This window comes from Lemur catta, chromosome 11 (genome assembly GCF_020740605.2).
Source record: "Lemur catta isolate mLemCat1 chromosome 11, mLemCat1.pri, whole genome shotgun sequence".
NCBI classification, from domain to species: Eukaryota; Metazoa; Chordata; class Mammalia; order Primates; family Lemuridae; genus Lemur; species Lemur catta.
Window position 1 is genome coordinate 80,476,500 of NC_059138.1, and position 19,035 is coordinate 80,495,534.

Sequence of the window (19,035 nt, forward strand, 5' to 3'; positions counted from 1 at the left end):
CCAAGTACCCAGCTTCAATAATTACCAACATTCTGCTGTTCTTTTTACATCTATTTCCTTTCTTTTTTTAGAAGAAAGTACTATATTTTAAAGAAAATATCACACATCATTTCTTTTCACCTATAAAAATTTAGTATTATCTGTAAGGTTTTTTTAAACAACCATAATGTTACCACATTCAACAAAATAAATAATTCCTTATTATGTAATATCCAGTGCAGCTCAACTTTTCCCACTTGCTCCAAAGTGTTTTGTAGCAATGGTTTGAATCAGAAGCCAAACAAGTTTCACACACAAGATTGGGTTGTTGTATCTCTTTTAATCTTTTAACAGTTTCCACTTCCTTTTGATTTTTTCCCATGCTATTTATTTGTTGAAGAAATCATGTTATTTGTTGTAGAATTTCCCAGTCTGTTTTAGCTGACTGTATCCTCCTGGTATTGCACAGCATGTTCCTGTAGTTCCTGTACAATGTAGTAAGATTCTAGAGGGTCGATTAGATTCAGATTCCTTGTTGTTTGACAAGAGTACGACATGTGGATTGGCTGATCTACTTTTAGTGATGTTCAGACTGATGAGTAAGTTCAGATGTTGTCAGCCTGATCTATCCCTTATAAAGTTCCCATCAACCTTATTATTAATAATTGCCTAAGGTTCAACTGTCTAAATCCAGGATTTCGTAAGAAGTAGAAAACTATTATTTTTCTAATTCTATAATTCCTTTTGTATTTATTATTTTTTTTCTTTTTTTTTATTTCAGCATATTATGGGGGTACAAAAGTTTAGGTTACGTATATTGTCCTTGCCCTCCCCCACCCCCCGAATCAGAGCTTCAAGCGTGTCCATCACCTGGACGGTGCACATCGCACTCATTATGTATGTATATACCCATCCCCTCCCCCCCACATGTGCCCAACACCTGATTAATGTTATTCTTAAATGTGCTCCTAGGTGATCATCAGTTAATACCAATTTGATGGTGAGTACACGTGATGCTTATTTTTCCATTCTTGGGATACTTCACTTAGTAGAATGGGTTCCAGCTCTATCTTGTATTTATTAGCTATGATTCTTCTAAAAGAACTTTTCCTCATCAACTATTTGGTTAGTCTATATAAGGTAGCAAAGATGCACAGTGTTTCCCTTTATGAGTTTTCAGAGAGACTGCCCAAGCAACCTCCAGATGTGACGATGAGTTTTGGGTTTTAAGTGTCATTATGAGCTTGTGGAATTTTTTTTTCAATGTACTGCCATCATTTTTTTAAATCCTCAAATCGTGCCATCTTTGAGCAGTAGGAGTTCCTTCACTTGGTTCCTATGTCTTTTAGATTTGACTTGTCAATCTCTAATAGCTTCCTTGCTTTCAGGCACAAAACGCCCCAGGTTCATTTCCCACATTTCCTGCACCAGACCTGGAATAGCCATTGCTCCAGGAGCCTTGATTTTTTTTCTTTTTAATGGGAAATGGTATCTGAACACCAAAATCTGGGAGCTGCGAGTGCTTTGCTTATCATTACTACTAGGATTCTTCAATGAGCAGAGCTAGAAAATATGTATTTTTTAGAAAGAGAAACTTATACCCTAAATTCATATTGACATTTCCCATTAAATTGTATAGTTTTCACTCATTTTATTTGTATCTTATCTCACCCTGAAAATCTTGCTTGCTGGTGACATTAATAAACATATGCCATTAGCAAACGGACTTACTTGTTTTATTCTACTACATGTAATCTCAAAAAAACAAGATTGTTACTAACAATATTGAATGAAGTTTAAGATTTCTTGTGGCTTTTTTCTGTCCTTAGCATATATGCCATTAGGGATACACAGTCAAAATACTGTGTTTCAGTTACTTGAAATAATTCCTGCAGCTACGTCACCAACCTGACATTGTTAAATTGTTGTGTTTCCATTTGGAGATTTTTTTTCTCTATTTAATTTTGGGGTTTTTTTTAATTATATATAACATATGGCAATAAACTAAAAACTACAGAACAAGGTAAATTCAATGAAATTTAGTTTCTGTCTCTGTTCCCTTTCCCTATAATGTTGGATTACCCTTTCATTTCTTTTTAACAATATAACACACTCCTATTTTCCTTCTTTTCTTACATAAAAGGCAGTACACTATATCTCCTGCACCTTGTTTGCACACTTAATATACCCTAGCAGTATAAAGATATCTTCTCCATTCTTTTTGAGAAATGCATAATGTTCCATTATATGGAAGTACTACAGTTTATTAATGGATATTTGAATGTTTCCAGGCTTTTGTTATGAAGCATAGTGTCCTTCCTTCATATTATTCTATTTATCTCTGTATTCCCCACAACATCCTACAATAAGGAGATCACTAGTGATGTTGATAAAAGCAATCTTGGTGGAGTGGCAGGGTAAAAACTAAACTGGAATGGATTCAAGAGAAAAGGAAGAATACAGTTAGACAAAGTTAATATATACAACTGATGAGGAGTTTTGCACTAAAGGGAAGGAAAGAAATAGGACAACAGCTAGATGGAAAGTGAGGTCAAGAAAAGGTTTGGTTTTTTATTTTGTGTGTAGTTTTTTTTTTTTTTTAAGAAGAGAGAAATAACATTTGTATGCCAATAGGAATAATCCAGTGGAAAGGAAAAAGTGATGGTGCAGGAGAAAAAACCAGAATTTCAAGAGCAATGTCCTTGAGTAGCTAATAAGGATGGGGTTGTGTGTGGAAGAGTTGGACTTAAACAAGAATATGGCACATATAGGTAGGTGAAGAGATGTTAAGAAACTTGCACAAGATCCCACCACTCTGTGCCTCAATTTTCTCACCTGTAAAATGAGGGCAATAATACTGTCTATCTCGAAGGGTTCAATTTTCATAATAATGGAAATGCACATAAACCTCTTAGAACAGACCACAGTGTCCAATGAGAATTCAATGAATATTAGGTGCTAATTTCTAGTAACTACTACTCCTACCATCATGTAGTTTCATGAAGATCTAATGAGATTATGTGCAAATATTGAAAAGTTATATGACTAACAGCAGATTCTGTGTGTTTATGATGTACAAGACCATGATTAGGAGGCTGCTAAAATAGATTTGGTTAAAGGTGCAATGGGTATCACTTTTAATGATTAAAAAAGAAAGTCCCCATCCACACGAGAACAACTTTCAAGTCTCGGTTTAAAATAACATTTAGAAATAATACAAGGAAATCTTTTAACTATTTTACCTTCTCTACAGAGAGAAAAAGATTTTGATGTTGGTAAAAAGAAATCCATGTCCAAAACATAAGTTATTTAACTTCAGAGTTTTAGTGAAAGGATGTAGTGTTTGCCAACTACTTCTAAATATATCTATATAAATTATCTGCTGTCTACATAGGTAATCCCCATTTTCCTATTAAGCTGTAATAGTAATGGAATTAATCAGATAGAAAAAAAATAAGCTAGAAAACTCAGTATTTGGGACTAACATACATAAACTGAGTTCACTGGCAATCCAACTTAAAAAGTTTACTCCCATAATTCGTTAATAGGCAGCTTTAAAACAAATTTTTCACAGAAACAATAATCATTGTCAGTCAAATAGAGACTCCACAGTCTCCAGAAGCCCAAGCTTGAAAAACTTTGTAACACAAGTTAAACATATTTAGGAAGATCATTTAGTTAAAAACACAGGTACTGAAATTTCATGACAGTCAGCTAGAAAGTGATCATTCAGATTATCAATAATGGTAATTCTTAAGACAAAAACTCAAAATAAAAGATTTTAAGAACTCTTAGTCCTAAAACTAGGGGTCCCAGTTTAAGAAAAACATACAATTATTAAATTTAAAAGTTAACACATACTGTATTTAACCCAAAATATAGCTGACTAAAGTAGTATTACTGGTAGCCCAGAGAGAGACTGGTAATCTCTTAACCTCAAGTCCTTTTTAAAGCCCATACCTACTGAACAGAAAGGCTGGGCTAAGCAAGTCCCTCAGCAGGATGAGGAAAATATCGAATAGCACCCAGCAAAACGTTCCGACATTTGCAAAAAAGAAAGACACCACAGCCTTCACCATTGGCACCTCTGAAAGAGGGCTGAAGGCTTAGAAAAACTATTAGGAGGCATGTACACATTTCATTCATATCACTGGTCTTTGCCCCTCCAGGTCCTTTGCTAAAGTTTCTACCCAATTCTAAAATCTGGGGTTCTTCAGATGAGTTGCAAATTTGTCTCTCTATCCAAGGCCTCTCTCTCCCTCTTAGACCCAGATCCATGTATCCAAATGCTATGACATCTGACACCTTCAGATGTCTTATCGGGCAACTCAAAAGTTAAAATATCTACAATGGATCTCAGTTCCCAATTCCCTAAATCTTTCTTCTTACTTCTTCCTTATCCCCTAAGAACCTGTCACCAGTTATTTAAACCAAAAAAACTGGGCATTATCCTCGATTTTCTTTCTCTCATCTTGCCTCCTATATCTAACCATCAGCAAATCCTAGATACTCTATTTCCAAAAATCCCTCTCAGATCCGTCTACTTCTTTCTATCTGCACTGCCATTACCCTAATCTAAACCATCATTTCCAGCCTGGGCTTCTACAAGAGTCCCTTACCTGGTTTTCTTGCTTTTGTTCTACAGTAAGCAGCTAGAGTGATCTTTTAAAAACTTAAATCCACTCTCTGATAGATTCACACTACATTGATTTAATTCTAATTCCTTACCATGGCCAGACCAGGTTTCTGTCTCACTCCAATCTCCTCTGATAATACTCTTTCCTGCTCACTCACTAGCCAAGCTAGCATTCACTTAGATCCCAAAGCTCTTTCCCAACTCAGACACTCCCTGCCTGCAGTATTCTCTCCCAGCTCTTGCATAGCTGGCTCTTAATTATCTTTTAGATCTTAGCTTTAAAATGACCTCCTCAGCCAGGTCTTCCCCGACTAACAAAATTACAGTACAGTATTCCCTTTCACACACCCTGTTTACTTACTTCATAACACAAACCACAATCTGTAATTATGTTCACAAGTCTTTTTCCCCCTAAGTAGAATGTAAGTGCCAAGAACAGAGTCCCCGTCCATCTCGTTCATTACTGTGTTCCCAGAGCCCAGCACTGTGTCTGACAAAGTAGATGCTAAATGCAAATTTGTTAAGTAAAGTGTTAATAAGTCCAAAACGGTTTACACAGATTTGGAAGCGCCAACTCATCTAAAGTTTATCAGTTATTTTACATGTAATCATTAAGAATTAATATAAAATATCCAGTCTATGAATCACAACACTAATTTAAAACACTTGCTAGTGTTAAATTCATCTGATTCATTTCTACGAGTGGTACTTATAAGGTTATGATGAAGGAGCAATCATGTGTTAGTATTTTAGTATTTTCTTCAAAATTAGTGGTCAACTTCAAACAAATTGTTTTATCTTTTCACAGCAAGGAAATATCAATCCTCAGAAAAGCAGAACACAAAAATAAAACACAATTATATGATATCTCCCAAAATACATAACGCAAAAACAAGTGTAGACAAAGATGCATAAAAATTGGAACCCTCATACAATGCTGGTAGGAATGTAAAATGGTGCAGCCACTGTGGAAAACAATTTCGCAGTTCCTCAGAGAGTTAAACATAGAGTTACCCTGTGACACAGTATATATTCAATTCCATTCCTAGATATAAACCAAAGAGAACTGAAAATATATGTCATACAAAAACTTACACAAGAATGTTCATACCATTATTCATAATAGTCAAAAAGTGGAAATAACACAAATGTCTAGCAACTGATAAATGAAAAAACAAAATATGATACATAAATGCAATGGAATATAATTTGGCCTTTAAAAAGGAATGAAGTACTGACACATGCTATAACATAGGTGAACCTTGTAAACATTAAGCTAAGTGAAAGACATCAGACACAAAAGGCCATATAACTATGATTCCATTTATATGAATGTCCAGAATAGGCAAGTCGTTAGAGACAGACAGTAGATTAGTGATTACCATGAGTTGGGGCAACAAAGAATGAGAAGTGACTGCTAATAGGTACAAGGTTTCTTTTTGGGGTGACGAAAATGTTCGAGAATTATTAGATAGCGATAATGGACTGCACAACTCTGAAATACTACAAACCAATGAGTTGTACACTTTAAAAGAGCAAATTCTATAGTATGTGAATTATATCTCAGTAAGAAAAATAACGTTATTTTCAATTGAATATTCAAATGCCTTCAGATAATCTGAAGTTTTAAAAGGAAAGGGAATTATTTAATTATACTGTGATTAAAAACAGAGAAAAATAAATTTCTCAGGTGCCTAAATTAGGTAACAAGTGAGACTTGGAAAATTTTTATGTTTCTAAAAAAACTTGCCTCTTCAAATATTAGTGAATTTAAATATTAGGCAAACTATATGTTAGACATGATAACAAATGATAATAATAAACTGAATTTTCAACTAGTTATTTTGGTATTGTAAGCAACATACAGCATTAAGTACAGATTTTGAAATCACAATTCAAATTCAATTTAACTTATAAAATTGATATGCTTTCATTTATCCAGAATTTTCAAGTGGTTATTTTGGTATTGTAAGCTACAGCATTAAGAAAAGTACAGATTTTGAGATCGTAATTCAAATTAAATTTAACTTGTAAAACTGATATACTCTCATTTATCCAGACCTGCTAATAACACTATCTTTTACCTTGATTGAAAAATCTATTTCTTTATTAGTTACAGTAAGTAACAATAGCCACTATAACAAACTCCAAGATCTCAGTAGCTTAACACAATAAAAATTGATTTGTCTCTCAATTTTAAAAAATTACATGATACCCTTTAAATGTAAGAATTCAGAAGATTCAGGATTGGCAAATCTAAAAGTACTAATTAAATTATCAATTAAAAGGTTTACTGGTAAGATATAATTGACCGTCTCTGTTACCACCTCCACTGTTCTTCCTGGTGCTCACTCCTACATCCAACAGCCAGTGAATCCTAGCATGTACACTCCTTCCACCACCTCCACTGTGCCATCCTAGACAAAGCCTGGTCATATATGGCAGAACACAGTCAGCTAAATATGAAAATGAAGGACGATTTGGAAACATCCTGATAGTACTGTGAGTAGCCCAAAGACAGAACTATCCAAATAAACAACTGCTTAACCAGCTGGCCAAGAAAAGCTCTGCTACTCACTTAACAGACATTGCTAAAAACCAAGATGAAGAAAGCTCACTGACTAGTATAATATGCAAAAATAAACCCAAATCTGAAGCGATTTTTTTTCTTTCTAAAAGGTTTACTTAAATACCATTACCTGAAGTGTTTGACCCTTTAATGTTTAACCAGATATGAAAAACAGACAAAATACTATACATCACTAATACATTTAAAGTATTCACAAGAATCTGACAGATGAGTTTACAAAGCCAACAGCACTTTTATATTTTAAGAAAGTCACCTCGTTAGTATCAAAAGGTTAATTTTTTTATGTCAAGAACTAAATGGGTCTCTCATAATTATGGCTTAAAAAATTATGTTCCCAGTGTATCCAAATTCAGCATAATCAAATTCCATATGCTAACTTTAAAATACTGATTTTTAAGTTTAAAATATCTAGCATATTAATAGCTCAGTAAAACAATCTTCATCTTACAGGTTAGTTCAAAGAACTGTAACCCAAGCCCTCTGAAAGTAGTAGCTATTAACATTTCAGTACTTATCCAGTGTTCAACAAGTATTAAATAGTTGATCTGAATCGCAGGAGGTACACGAAATATTGTTTCTGTGGGAATGAATTCTGTGGATTTGTGCTGGTACACATCTCCTTCCCATCTCCCATTAAATTCAGCCAATCTAAACCCCCACAAAACTGAGAAACACTGTAAATGGAAGCAGATATCCAAACTGCCTCTACCCTTTATCTCCTTGCAGCCAACAATAAGCAAAACTGGCTTATGGAAGCTTAAAGAGTAACAGTCTCTGGAATTCCAAAGAGGCATTCCCCACTTAGCTGTGTCCACAGGTCGTTCACATGCCAGATACACACCTGATACGCAATAGAGAATGCCAAAGTATACAACTGCTACATTTCATAAAAACTAGTAGACTGTGAAAAGATGGAGCAAAGCAATGTGCTTTGCAGTCTTAGGATGTTATGTTCCCATATCTTCCCTATAATTTATCATAATAAGCAGAAATAACCACACACTAAGCTGATAGGTGTTAGCACAGTAATAAGGCTATGTTATCCATTCATCCATTTATTGTTAGCTTTTAGACAACAAACCATCTAAACATATACACCTCTTTTTATAGTTCAATTGGTTCCTTTTTAGTTTACAAGTATATAACTAAAATGGCCATGTCCTTAAATGCCTTTCTTTATCACATTATACATAACCATTACTATGCACGTTGTATATGATGGCTAAGCTTCCAAGTCAGACCAACCTGGGTTCAAATTCCAATTCAACTACTTAAGAGTTCTATGACCTTAGGCAAAAAAAGTCATCAAGCCTCAGTTTCCTCATCTGTAAAAAAGAGCTAATAATAAACCTCACATCATAAGGTGTATACAAGTAACAAATGTGATAAAGTTTATCAAGTGATTAGTAAACTGCCTGGTACACAAGGCTACCACTTAGTAAATGTTAGTATAAAATCAGCAGTTGAATAAAAGCATTCTAGACAATCAAATCAATATTTATATTAAGAAGAGAAACAAAGTTCTAAAAAAAAATCCTATTTTAAAAAGCATTGATGCATAATTAAACAAAGCATTACCTTCATAGCACTATTTTCCATAAAGACATTAGAAGACTACAAAGAACATTAATAAAACAAATTTTAGTCAGTCACTCAAACTTTTAACTTAGTCTGTTTTTTATCAACCTTCACATTTAATTTAAGAGTATCCTTTGCTCAAAAAGGGTTTTAAAAATTTGAACTATATTGCTAGGTGATATGAAATCCTCTTAAATTTATTAAAATTTTATAAGATAATAGTCTTATAAAACAAAAATTTAAATTTATCTGTATGGATTGTAGCCCCTTTAAATCAACAATTCCAAGTTTGTTAAACTATCGGGTTTTAAAAATGACATGCCTAAGTAAGGTAAGAGAGAATTACAAAAATGAAAGAGAGATAAATTTCAAATGATTTATTACAAGCTATTTCCACTGATTATGAAAGTAAGACTTCCTTCTAGCAATTTGGATAAGGAATGTTATATTCTCAGAATAGAACCTATATAACTGGTTCTATTCTTGCTTCTTTAATTCTAACAGAATCTCAGAATAAAGGAATAATTTGAAAAAGCAGCACAAACCTGCCTAGCTGATCAGGAAGACCAAAGTAATGAAAGTGACTACTTTAGGGACAGAGGAAATCTACCCAGAACTGAGGGACACAAGCAAGAGGAATTTTGACCCCAAGACTGAAAAATGAGGAGCCAAGGGCCAGAAAGATTTGCCTTCAAAATTGAATTCAGGGTGAGTCAGATCCATTTCAGTTACTGTTTGTATGTGAGAACAGACAGTAAGAAGAGATAATGAGAAAAGGTCCCTACTTGGAGTTAGATACATACTTTTGAAGTTTTCCCTAGGATAATCCATTCTACTAGATAACAAGTTCAACCATTTTGATATTTACATCTCTGATAACTAAGTCTAAACTCAGATCAACATCTGAAAAGCAAGTAAAAGTGGTCTTCTTGTCAGGTATCTTTACCACCTAATAACAATTACCAAAATTTCAGAATTATTTCACACTACAGGCCAATATCACGATCTGAAAAACTAAAGTCATGAAGTGATGACAAATGTCACCTTAGAATAAGATTCATAACTATGCAGTTATCAGCATGAACTAGAGCACTTCTCAGTCTCTAAATCAAGTCCTAGACCAATTATCAATACTATTCAAAGTTAACTATACTCCAAAAGTGCTCAACTTCATACCTTAGGTTTTTAATGACCATTTTGTGAACAGTTTCATAAATATGGCAACTGTCTAAACTCCTAACTAGAAAATACTTTTCCCTTCATAACTCACTAAGGATCTATAATCTTTTTACTTAGTACTATTTTACTCAGTGCAAACATTAACTCTAAAAGAATACTAAAGAAAAAAAAAAAGCTATCTGATGATGATTCCGGCTCATCTTGTCTGCTTAAAATCGTTACCAACTCTTTACAAAAATGTAAATGTCCCTATGAACCTTTTCTTGAAACAGCTACACATTCCCCTAACCCCTAGTCCAGAGTTAACTATTCCCTGTGCTCCTACAGCACACAGTACATCCCTCCTGTATAACACTAGTAACATAGTATTATAGCTACTTACTTACATGTCTGCATCCCCCACTAGACCTGAGCTTCATAAGAGCAAAGGACTCTTAACATCATCCTCATGCTCACCAGTGATATTCAAATGTCAGGTCAATAAAATCTTAGTTAAATAAATAAATGAAGCCCAAGAAAGTGTGCCTTAGGTGGGGAGGGGTACATCTGTTGTGAGTTTATTGGAGGAGGGAAAGTTGAATTTTAAATATCCACAGGGTAACTATCTGTGATTAAGTCAAATCAATATCTGACCATAAAGCTAGGATCTTAAGATTTTAAGACTTTGCAGAGATTAGCTAAAACTCCATTAACAGCATGTAGACATGTGACCTACCCTTGCAGGGATCCTAAAAGGACAACCTCAAATCTCCATTTTCCCTCCTCCAGCAGCTCCCATTTATTTTCCTAGGAGCCACTGCCCACAGGGACCAAGGCCCTCCACCTACCCATGACCTGTCAGATCCAATTAGAGCAGTGTTGACCAGAGCCATCAGCTTTTCTACTTCTTACTGAGGGACTCCTGCTCCTACAAGGCACTGGAGCCCTACTCTGCTTCCAAGCCCACCCACCTTCATCAGGCAGATGTGCAAGAAAGGGGCACAAGAAATGATCTCCACTGAACACCAAATAGCACTTGAAACACGCACACAGTATCGATGTTAAGTAATCAATACGGGTGCTCCTAAGAACCTAAACTTCTTCCTTTGTAATGTTGCTAAAAGCAAACTGTCCTGAATTCTAAATAACAACCTCACAAAGTAAACTTTTAGGACTCAAATTCCTATGTTGCGGACTACCTATGGCCGTGGGGTACCGTTAAACAGCTGCTCAGCAACTGTGATGCTTCAAATCAATTCTTACAGGATAAATAAATCAGAACGTAAACATAAAAAATCTCATAACTATACAAAGTTTTTGGCAAAATTCTATGACAATAAATACATGAACTCCCAGGCCTAGGCTCCACCCACTCTCATTAACCTAGAAAAGAACTTCAGACAATTCACTTGCAGAAAACTTGCCAGAGGAGAGAAAAAGTTTGCCACAAGGTTGGGTGATTAATAGACTGTATAGTATTTGGTATAGTCTCCAAAAGTGTCTGCAGTGTGTCTACAAGAGGTAGGTGGCTGGCAAGGAGGAGAGAAGTTCTGCAACTGATCTTGTCCTCAAGTAGCTCACTAATATACAAGGGCACTGACGGTCCTCCACTAGTGATTAGCACTGCATAGGCAGAACTCCTGCCAAAAGCAGGCTTCTCCTGGGGCAGATAAGGCAACTTAAAAAAAAAAAAGTTTTAGAAAAGTGGTGACTCTTGGTCTACATACTGCAGACGGGGTCCTTTTTAGTTTAATAATATAAACAAAGATCTCATATAAGTATATATGCTCAAGAAAGTAGTTACAAATGGTATTTGGGTGATATTATGGAAATTTATGACTTTCAATTTTGACCACTTTGAAAGCTATTTTCTACTTCAAAAATGTGTAAAACTAATCATATGCAACAGGAAATCCTTTGTAAAGGAGAAATTTTCAAATTGTTACTCTCTCTATAAATTTTAACTTTCAAACAAAATGTTTGAATAAATGAGAGCTCCAACTAGTTTGTTCCAAGTACTTAAATACTCAGGGCTTTTTTCCCCCTACTAAAAATATTTATCACAAAGTACAGACAAACACAGCTAATGTCACCTAAGTTGTTTTTCTAAACCTCCCATTTTTGCAATAACTGCCCTATTTCTGTAGTTATTCTAGAAGACTAAAAGCCTATCTAAACTTAATATTGCAACACTAAAACAGTCCTAATTCACAAATATCTTGATACAGATCAAATGTCTTCCTTACTTAGGTGCATAAAACAAGTGTTAAGCCTAAGAAGCACAGTTGCCTTCCAAAGGATCCATGGTTAAGTTTGCCTGATGCCAAAAATATTTATCACCCTAAAATCCAAGTCTCTTCATTATTTAAACAAAAGGTTTAGTAATTGAACACTACTTATTCAAGAAGAAAAATTTAGCCAGGTGTGGTGGCTAGCATTTTAGGAGGCTTGAGGCCAACAGTTCAAGACCAGCCTGAGCAACATAGCGAGACCCTACTGCTCCATAAAAAATAGAAAAATTAGCCAGGTGTGGTGGCATGCACCTGTAGCCCCAACTGTAATACTTGGGAGGCTGAAGCAGAAGGATTGCTTGAGCCTAGGAGTTTGAGGTTGCAGTGAGTTATAATGATGCCACTGCACTCCAGCCTGGGCAAGAGAGAGAGATCCTGTCTCAAAAAAGAAAAAAAAGAATAAAAAATGTATGCAATGGAGAATGTAAAAGCCTCACTTTTGTACACAGTACTTTATAAGACATTACTCTTCTCTTCTAAACTATTCCAAGACTTCTTAGTTACCAACTATGTCCTTTCAAATCTGACTTTGGGGACAAATGGAGGTGCACTATCCGTCTGTATTTTATTTATTATCTTTGCAATATCCAGATATGATTCAGAATGGGAAACACTGACACAATGATCTACATATGGCCATATAAAAGGAATAAAAAGATGTACCAAATGGTGGGGGATGGAAGGACTGTTCTCTTCTAAAGAAATGTCCATGTATCCTCTACAGGTGAAAAATGTGAAAGGAGTAGTGTCAGAAGAAAGTGAACCCACATCTTTAACTCTTTGCTTCTGGAAACATATACAGTAGTTTGGGGGTGTGTGTGTATATATACATATATATACATATATATAAATTTTAAAATTCTTTCTATTTTTAGTAGAGACAGGGTCTCGCTCTTGCTCAGGCTGGTCTCGAACTTTTGACCTCAAGCGATCCTCCCGCCTCGGCCTCCCTGAGTGCTAGGATTACAGGCGTGAGCCACCGCGCACGGCCTATACAGTAGTCTTGAAAGTATAATTTTTATAGGGGTCGCGTACTTAAATTTCCAAGAAAACAATTTATTTTCAATTTCCATTCAAACTTCTGAACCAACTGTCGAAAGTAAAATGGGATTTTAGTCTATTACGCAATAAAAGCTCTAATATGGGTTGTAGTGCTTATCTTTTTTTTTTTAAATGGAGGCATCTGTCATTCCCATATTAAGTTGATGACTTTAAGTCCAAGGAAATGGTGTCCTTTCCGTGCCTGCCAATTCTTATGTCTCTTGATATTTCTGCATACTCTTCCTAATTAACTTAACCTCATCAAGAAGATATTAATGATGGTTTGGACACTCAGGAGACACCCACAACCTCAGAACTCAAAATACTTCATAATCTACCAAGAGAGACCTATTTGATTCAAGAAGGGAGGGGAGAAACAGGGAGAAGTAAGGTATATGGCACGAAAAGCTGGTCAGAGCAGTTGCACCCAGCTTTTTTACACACTTACGGGTTTGCTAGGGTATACGTTAGATAGATGCATTTTTAGTTTCCCCACGGTCCAGTTCAAGAAGCAGCTAATAGTCTGGTCACTGTATTTCTGATTCGGTGCTTTAATGATGAGGGTCACAGGAATCTCCATCCCACTTTGGTCCATGGTGCCCCCAAAGTCGGACGGAGTCAAGAGGAGCAGCAGTTAAGCCCAAATGAATCGAGGTGGTTACCGCCGGCGCGAATGGGATGAGGACGGCAGTGAGTTCTTAGTATTCCGTGTCCAAATCAGTCACAAGTGCATTGGGCGATATGAAGGCCATTGCCATTACCAAGGATGGACGGAGGCGGTGGCAGCGACGGCGGCGGCGGTGGCGGCGGGGTCTGGGCGCGGGGCCGTGGATGCAGCTCTCCCCGCCAGGTCCGGGCTCCGCCGGGCTCCGGACTGTAGAAGGAGATGGGGGGCGGGAGAGAGTAAGCGATAAGAAAGGAAAGTGCGAAGGGTTGGGACACGACCGCCGCGGTCACCGCCCCGCCCCCGCCACGACCCCCAAGCTGAAACGCAACAAGGCCCCTAGGCGACCGCCCCGCGGCGCGGGCCACGGAAAGAGGTGGGTGGCTCAGGACTGACAGCCGGGGCGGGTACCTGAAAGAAGGCAGTTGGGCCCGCCACCGCCGCCTTCCGCGCCCAGGCAGGGCCGCTGGCCGCACAGTCCGGCCGGGCGTTCTCCCCGACAGCCGCTCCCTTCCTGCTGCGCGGCGGCCACGAGCACGGCCCAGCCCCGGGTCTCGCGAGGCGGCGCGGGTGGCAGGGAGAGAAGTTGGCCGAAGGGCGCGGCCGGGCTCTCCGCCTGACCCCACAGGCTGGGTAGCGCACAGCAGGCACCAGCCGGGCGCGGCCGAGGCGTCGGCAGGTGGCAGAAGGGCGGGGACAGGAGCAGCGGCGCCGGCCGCAAGCGCGGTGGTTTTGTTGTTGTTGTAAGGAAGGTCTGCGTCCCCTTTAAGCCGAAAGGCGCAGGGCGGAAGTGCGTCACGCACGCCCCGCCCCTGCGCGTGGCCCGCCGGCCTCTGTGCCCGGGTCAGCGGCTGCCGAGTTCCGCGTTAGCCGGAAGCTGGTCGGGCTTTTTGGAGCTTGCCGGGCCGGCTGGTTCGCTCGGCCTCGGCCCCCAGCCACACGGAGGCCTAGCCGCTAGCTTAGCTGGCGCTAGCTTACCCTGTCTTGACCACACCCTGAAGATTTAGGAAGCGTTTCACCGTCCCAAGAGTTGTCTGCAAAAGTTAGCGTCCTGCCTGAGGCTGAATCACACTTTTTTATCACAATTTTAAGTCGTCTCTCTGCAAAGCATGGTGCCAGGAGCTTTGGCGGAGAAGAGGTCGTAGGGTGCACTGCGTAAGGATTACAGGTTTTAAGTTAACCTGAAGTCCACCTCTACTTCTTGTGGGACCCTGGCTAACCTTTCTGGGCCTGCGTTTACTTCTTTAAATGGGGATGGTAATGCCTACGTGACTGCCCGCTGATGAGTAAATGATTACGTCTTGTTCCTCTTAATCTTCGCAGAAGTTGACAAGAGTTCACTGAGCACCTGCTGCGTGTGATGGAGTGGGATAGCAGTATTATTTTTCTGTTTTACAGCTTAGACGTTGGAACGTAAGGTTAAGTCTACTGCGCAAAGTTGCCTTAGTCTTGATTTTCTGCACTGGTTTAGCAGTCAATATAGTTAAGGTACATGTTGTTAGAAGTTCGTTTTCACAGCTCCAGACTTCCACCTACAGATAATATAGGGGGCTTTGGGAGCCGGTCTCTTTCCTTCTTGGCATCAGAAAGGACTCCAAGCTACCTACCACTGGATAAGTAACCAACGGGAACTTTTTCCCCTCAACAGCTAATGAAGTAGGATCCCTTACACCCTCCCCTCACTCCCCTTGCTCTTTATGGTAGAACACCTACCATGGCTTAGCTGTACTCAGTTAACTGCGCATTCTGAAATGAGTGAAGTCCCTTTATTTCCAGTCGTGGAATGACGACAGCTTGCTATGATGTAGGTTGGCTGTGCTACCCAGTCACTCTAACGGAACCTTAATTCTAGCTAAAAATACTGTTTCAGACTCCCTTGCAGTTAGGGGCAGCCATTTGACACAGTTCTAGCCAATGAGATGAAAGTTGCTACCAGGGCTACTAAGAAAGCGTTTAGAAATGGTCCAGCTCTGCCAACCAGAGCTCATCCTCATCCTACACCTGTCTTCCTTCCTGGAGAACAGCACCCACAGTTCGCTCATGAAACAACAGAACAAAGGCCTACATACCAAGGATGGCAGAGCAGAAAAATTGAAAGAGGCTGGGGTCTTTCATGGCATCATTGTGCCACTGTAGAGGCCCTAGGCTGTCTGCCCTAAGACTTCTTGTTTTTTGTCAAATTCCTGTTTAAGCCAGGAAGTCTTAACTACCACATGATCCTGCAGCTCTTGTCACTTATGTTTGTGACTCAGACTTCCAGGAATCCTTTAGAGGTGACATGGCCATCTCATGTGGCACTCTGAAAGGTACATTATTAAGTGTACCTTAATAATTATCAATATTAAAATAGAATATGCATTTCACAGTGATAAGCACTATTTAAAACAGTCCATCAAAGGTCCGCTGGCATGGACAAAAACATTTAAAATTGCAATGAACATCCAGCAAATCAAAATACATAGGCATAGAGATGATACAGTGCCAGACAAAAATGGTGGTTTTTCTTAAAACTTTATAGCCACTTGAATTAAATAAGTGTCCAAAAATGCTTTTGATGATGTTGAACTTGGTCAGAATAACAACAGTATGTAAACTTCCTGTTTTTAAAATATGTATAAACACGTATGTGTATAGAACAATGTATGAAAGGGTGGTCCCCATAATATTGATAGTATTTGACTTGGACTTTGTGGTAGGAAAAATAATTACCATTGAGGGGATACAAGATCACCGCAGTTGGTAAGAGGTGGCCATGAGTATTGAGCTGCCTATTTAAATCACTGTACATGTTGCAGATAAGAATTGGAAATGTGAAAGAACAATTGCACATCTCACTTACCATTTGTTACTAAAGACAGCCCCTAATGAGAACTCTTTTTTTTTTTTTGGAGACAGAGTCTCACTCTGTTGCCCAGGCTAGAGTGCCATGGCGTCAGCCTAGCTCACAGCAACCTCAAACTCCTGGGCTTAGGCAATCTTTGTACCTCAGCCTCCTGAGTAGCTGGGACTACAGGCGTGCACAACCATGCCCAGCTAATTTTTTCTTTATATTTTTAGTTGTCCAGCTAATTTCTCTCTATTTTTAGTAGAGATGGGGTCTCGCTCTTGGTCAGGCTGGTCTCGAACTCCTGAGCTCAAACGATCCACCTGCCTAGGCCTCCCAGAGTGCTAGGATTACAGGCGTGAGCCACTGCGCCCGGCTGAGAATTCTTAAGAGTGCAATGGTAATAGATAATAAAAGATTTGTGATTGTTAATAATAAATGCTTCCCTACTTTAACAATATTAACTCTTAAGTACATGTAAGGTAGTTTAGTAATTCAGGATGATTTCTGCCCGTGGGGTAGCTGTTTTTGTTAACAAAGAAAATAGAAATTTAAAGAAAATTATTTGTAAATAAAAATTGATTTCCAGTATTTGTTTAATGTTTATTTACTTCCACTTCTTTTAATCTTGGAGGTAAAAAGGAGGTCAGCTAGAAAATAGGTATTGATTCATTCAGTGAGATTCCAGTTTCTTTTAAAAATTCAAAGAAAATAAAGTGCTTGTCACTGAGTTTTTCATACAGAAATTTGGAATATCTTCCAGGCAGCTAAAATATTTTTATCATGTTGAATAGTATAGTTTGTTTGTTTGATAGCTCTCTTGGAAGGAAAGATGTTAGTCAAGTGATGATCTTGCAGTTTCAGACTTCAAAGATGATACTGGCCATCTGGCTTTTGATTCCTTCCATTTCCACTTTCACCATCCTAGTCAGTTTTTTAAAGATGCTGTGTCACAAAGCATGCAATCAAATCTTAATCAAGTTTATTGTTTTTAAAAAAATGAAAACCTACACTGGAAGCCTAGGAAAATTAGCTGATTTCAGTACTGTACTTTAAAAATCTTAATTGGTCCCAGATGTTTGGTCATAAATCATCTTATAGAAAATGGAACAAAGAAAACCACACATGCATTAAGTGCCATTAAATGGGTGTTTTGACTATTGTGTCATCTAATGAATTTTCAGAACAGCCCTGAGAGGTAGTGAGGATACTGAAGCTCAGAAAGGGTAAATGTCTTGCCCAAAGATACACAGCTAGTAAGTTCCAAATAAAGTTCTGATTTCACTAGAATGCACATTCTTACCACTATGTTGATATTTCTTATTTAGAGATAACCATTGGTAACAAGACACTTTCAGTAGGAAAAGGCTTTCAGGAACAACATCTTAGAGGTCATCCATTATAGATCAGTCTTCCAGGTACTGCCAGAATGAATCACTCTTATCACATCTCTGAAGTGAGATCAGCCAACTTGGCTTAAACCTTTCCAAGGAGAGGGAATGCCATAGTTTTCACTACAGCATATCCTGTTCTTAAACAGCCATGGTTGTTATAAGCGAAGTGAAATTTACATTCCTGTGATTTGTCATTAGGCCTACTCTTCCCCCTTTGATCAGTCCAGGATGTGTTTACTCTTATTCCACATGCCAGGCCTTCAAATAGACAACTAGAAAATGCTCTCTATGTTTTCTCCAGACTAAACAGCCGTAGATTTTTCAACCATCCTTAGGAATAGTTTCTAGATCTCTCAGAATAGTGGCTCACTTTTGGGCTAGTTTGTAATAGCCCTCATAAATTAATGGTGAACACCACAAGCACAGTAGTTTAGACATGTGATTTTCTTAGAATAGTCTTCATAAGGACGAATCTGTATTTCTACTAGTTTCTATATTAATAGAAATCCACCTAAACTGGTTTAGCAGTTGAATTTCCTGCTTTTCAGGAGCTATATGTCCAGTAAGTATTTAGAATGACCATTTGGCTAAAACAGAAACCTCTAATTTTTCTGAAGATTCAATCTAATGACTTATTTAGGATAATGCTTGGAAAATATTATAGCTAAATAGCCTCTCACTGATGCTCCTCTAGGTGACCTGGGCGGGTCGGGGGGGCTTGGGAGGAGGGATCCCTTATATTGCTCACCCTTTGAGAATTTTGAATGTATGTATTAGTTGTCTATTGCTGCAAAACACATTACCTTCAAAACTGTGGGTCAGAAATTTGGGAGCAGCTTAGCTGGCAGTTCTGGTTTGAGACTCTCATGACATTGCAGTT

The 19,035-nt window shown here is 38.1% G+C and overlaps 1 protein-coding gene across 2 annotated transcripts in view; it reads right to left on the reverse strand.

The window, feature by feature from the left end:
* Positions 1-14,670, reverse strand: part of HERPUD2 (HERPUD family member 2) — a 38,968-nt gene extending 24,298 nt beyond the window's left edge. The window contains exons 1-2 of one of the 2 annotated variants that reach the window (XM_045564418.1): positions 14,349-14,670; positions 13,722-14,147 (exon numbers count right to left, since the gene is read on the reverse strand). In XM_045564418.1, the coding sequence (XP_045420374.1) occupies positions 13,722-13,868 (147 nt within the window). In that variant the 5' untranslated portion in view covers positions 13,869-14,147; positions 14,349-14,670. The remainder of the gene's footprint in view (positions 1-13,721; positions 14,148-14,348) is intronic. The other variant, XM_045564419.1, reaches the window with a different exon arrangement.
* Positions 14,671-19,035: the final 4,365 nt, after the last annotated feature.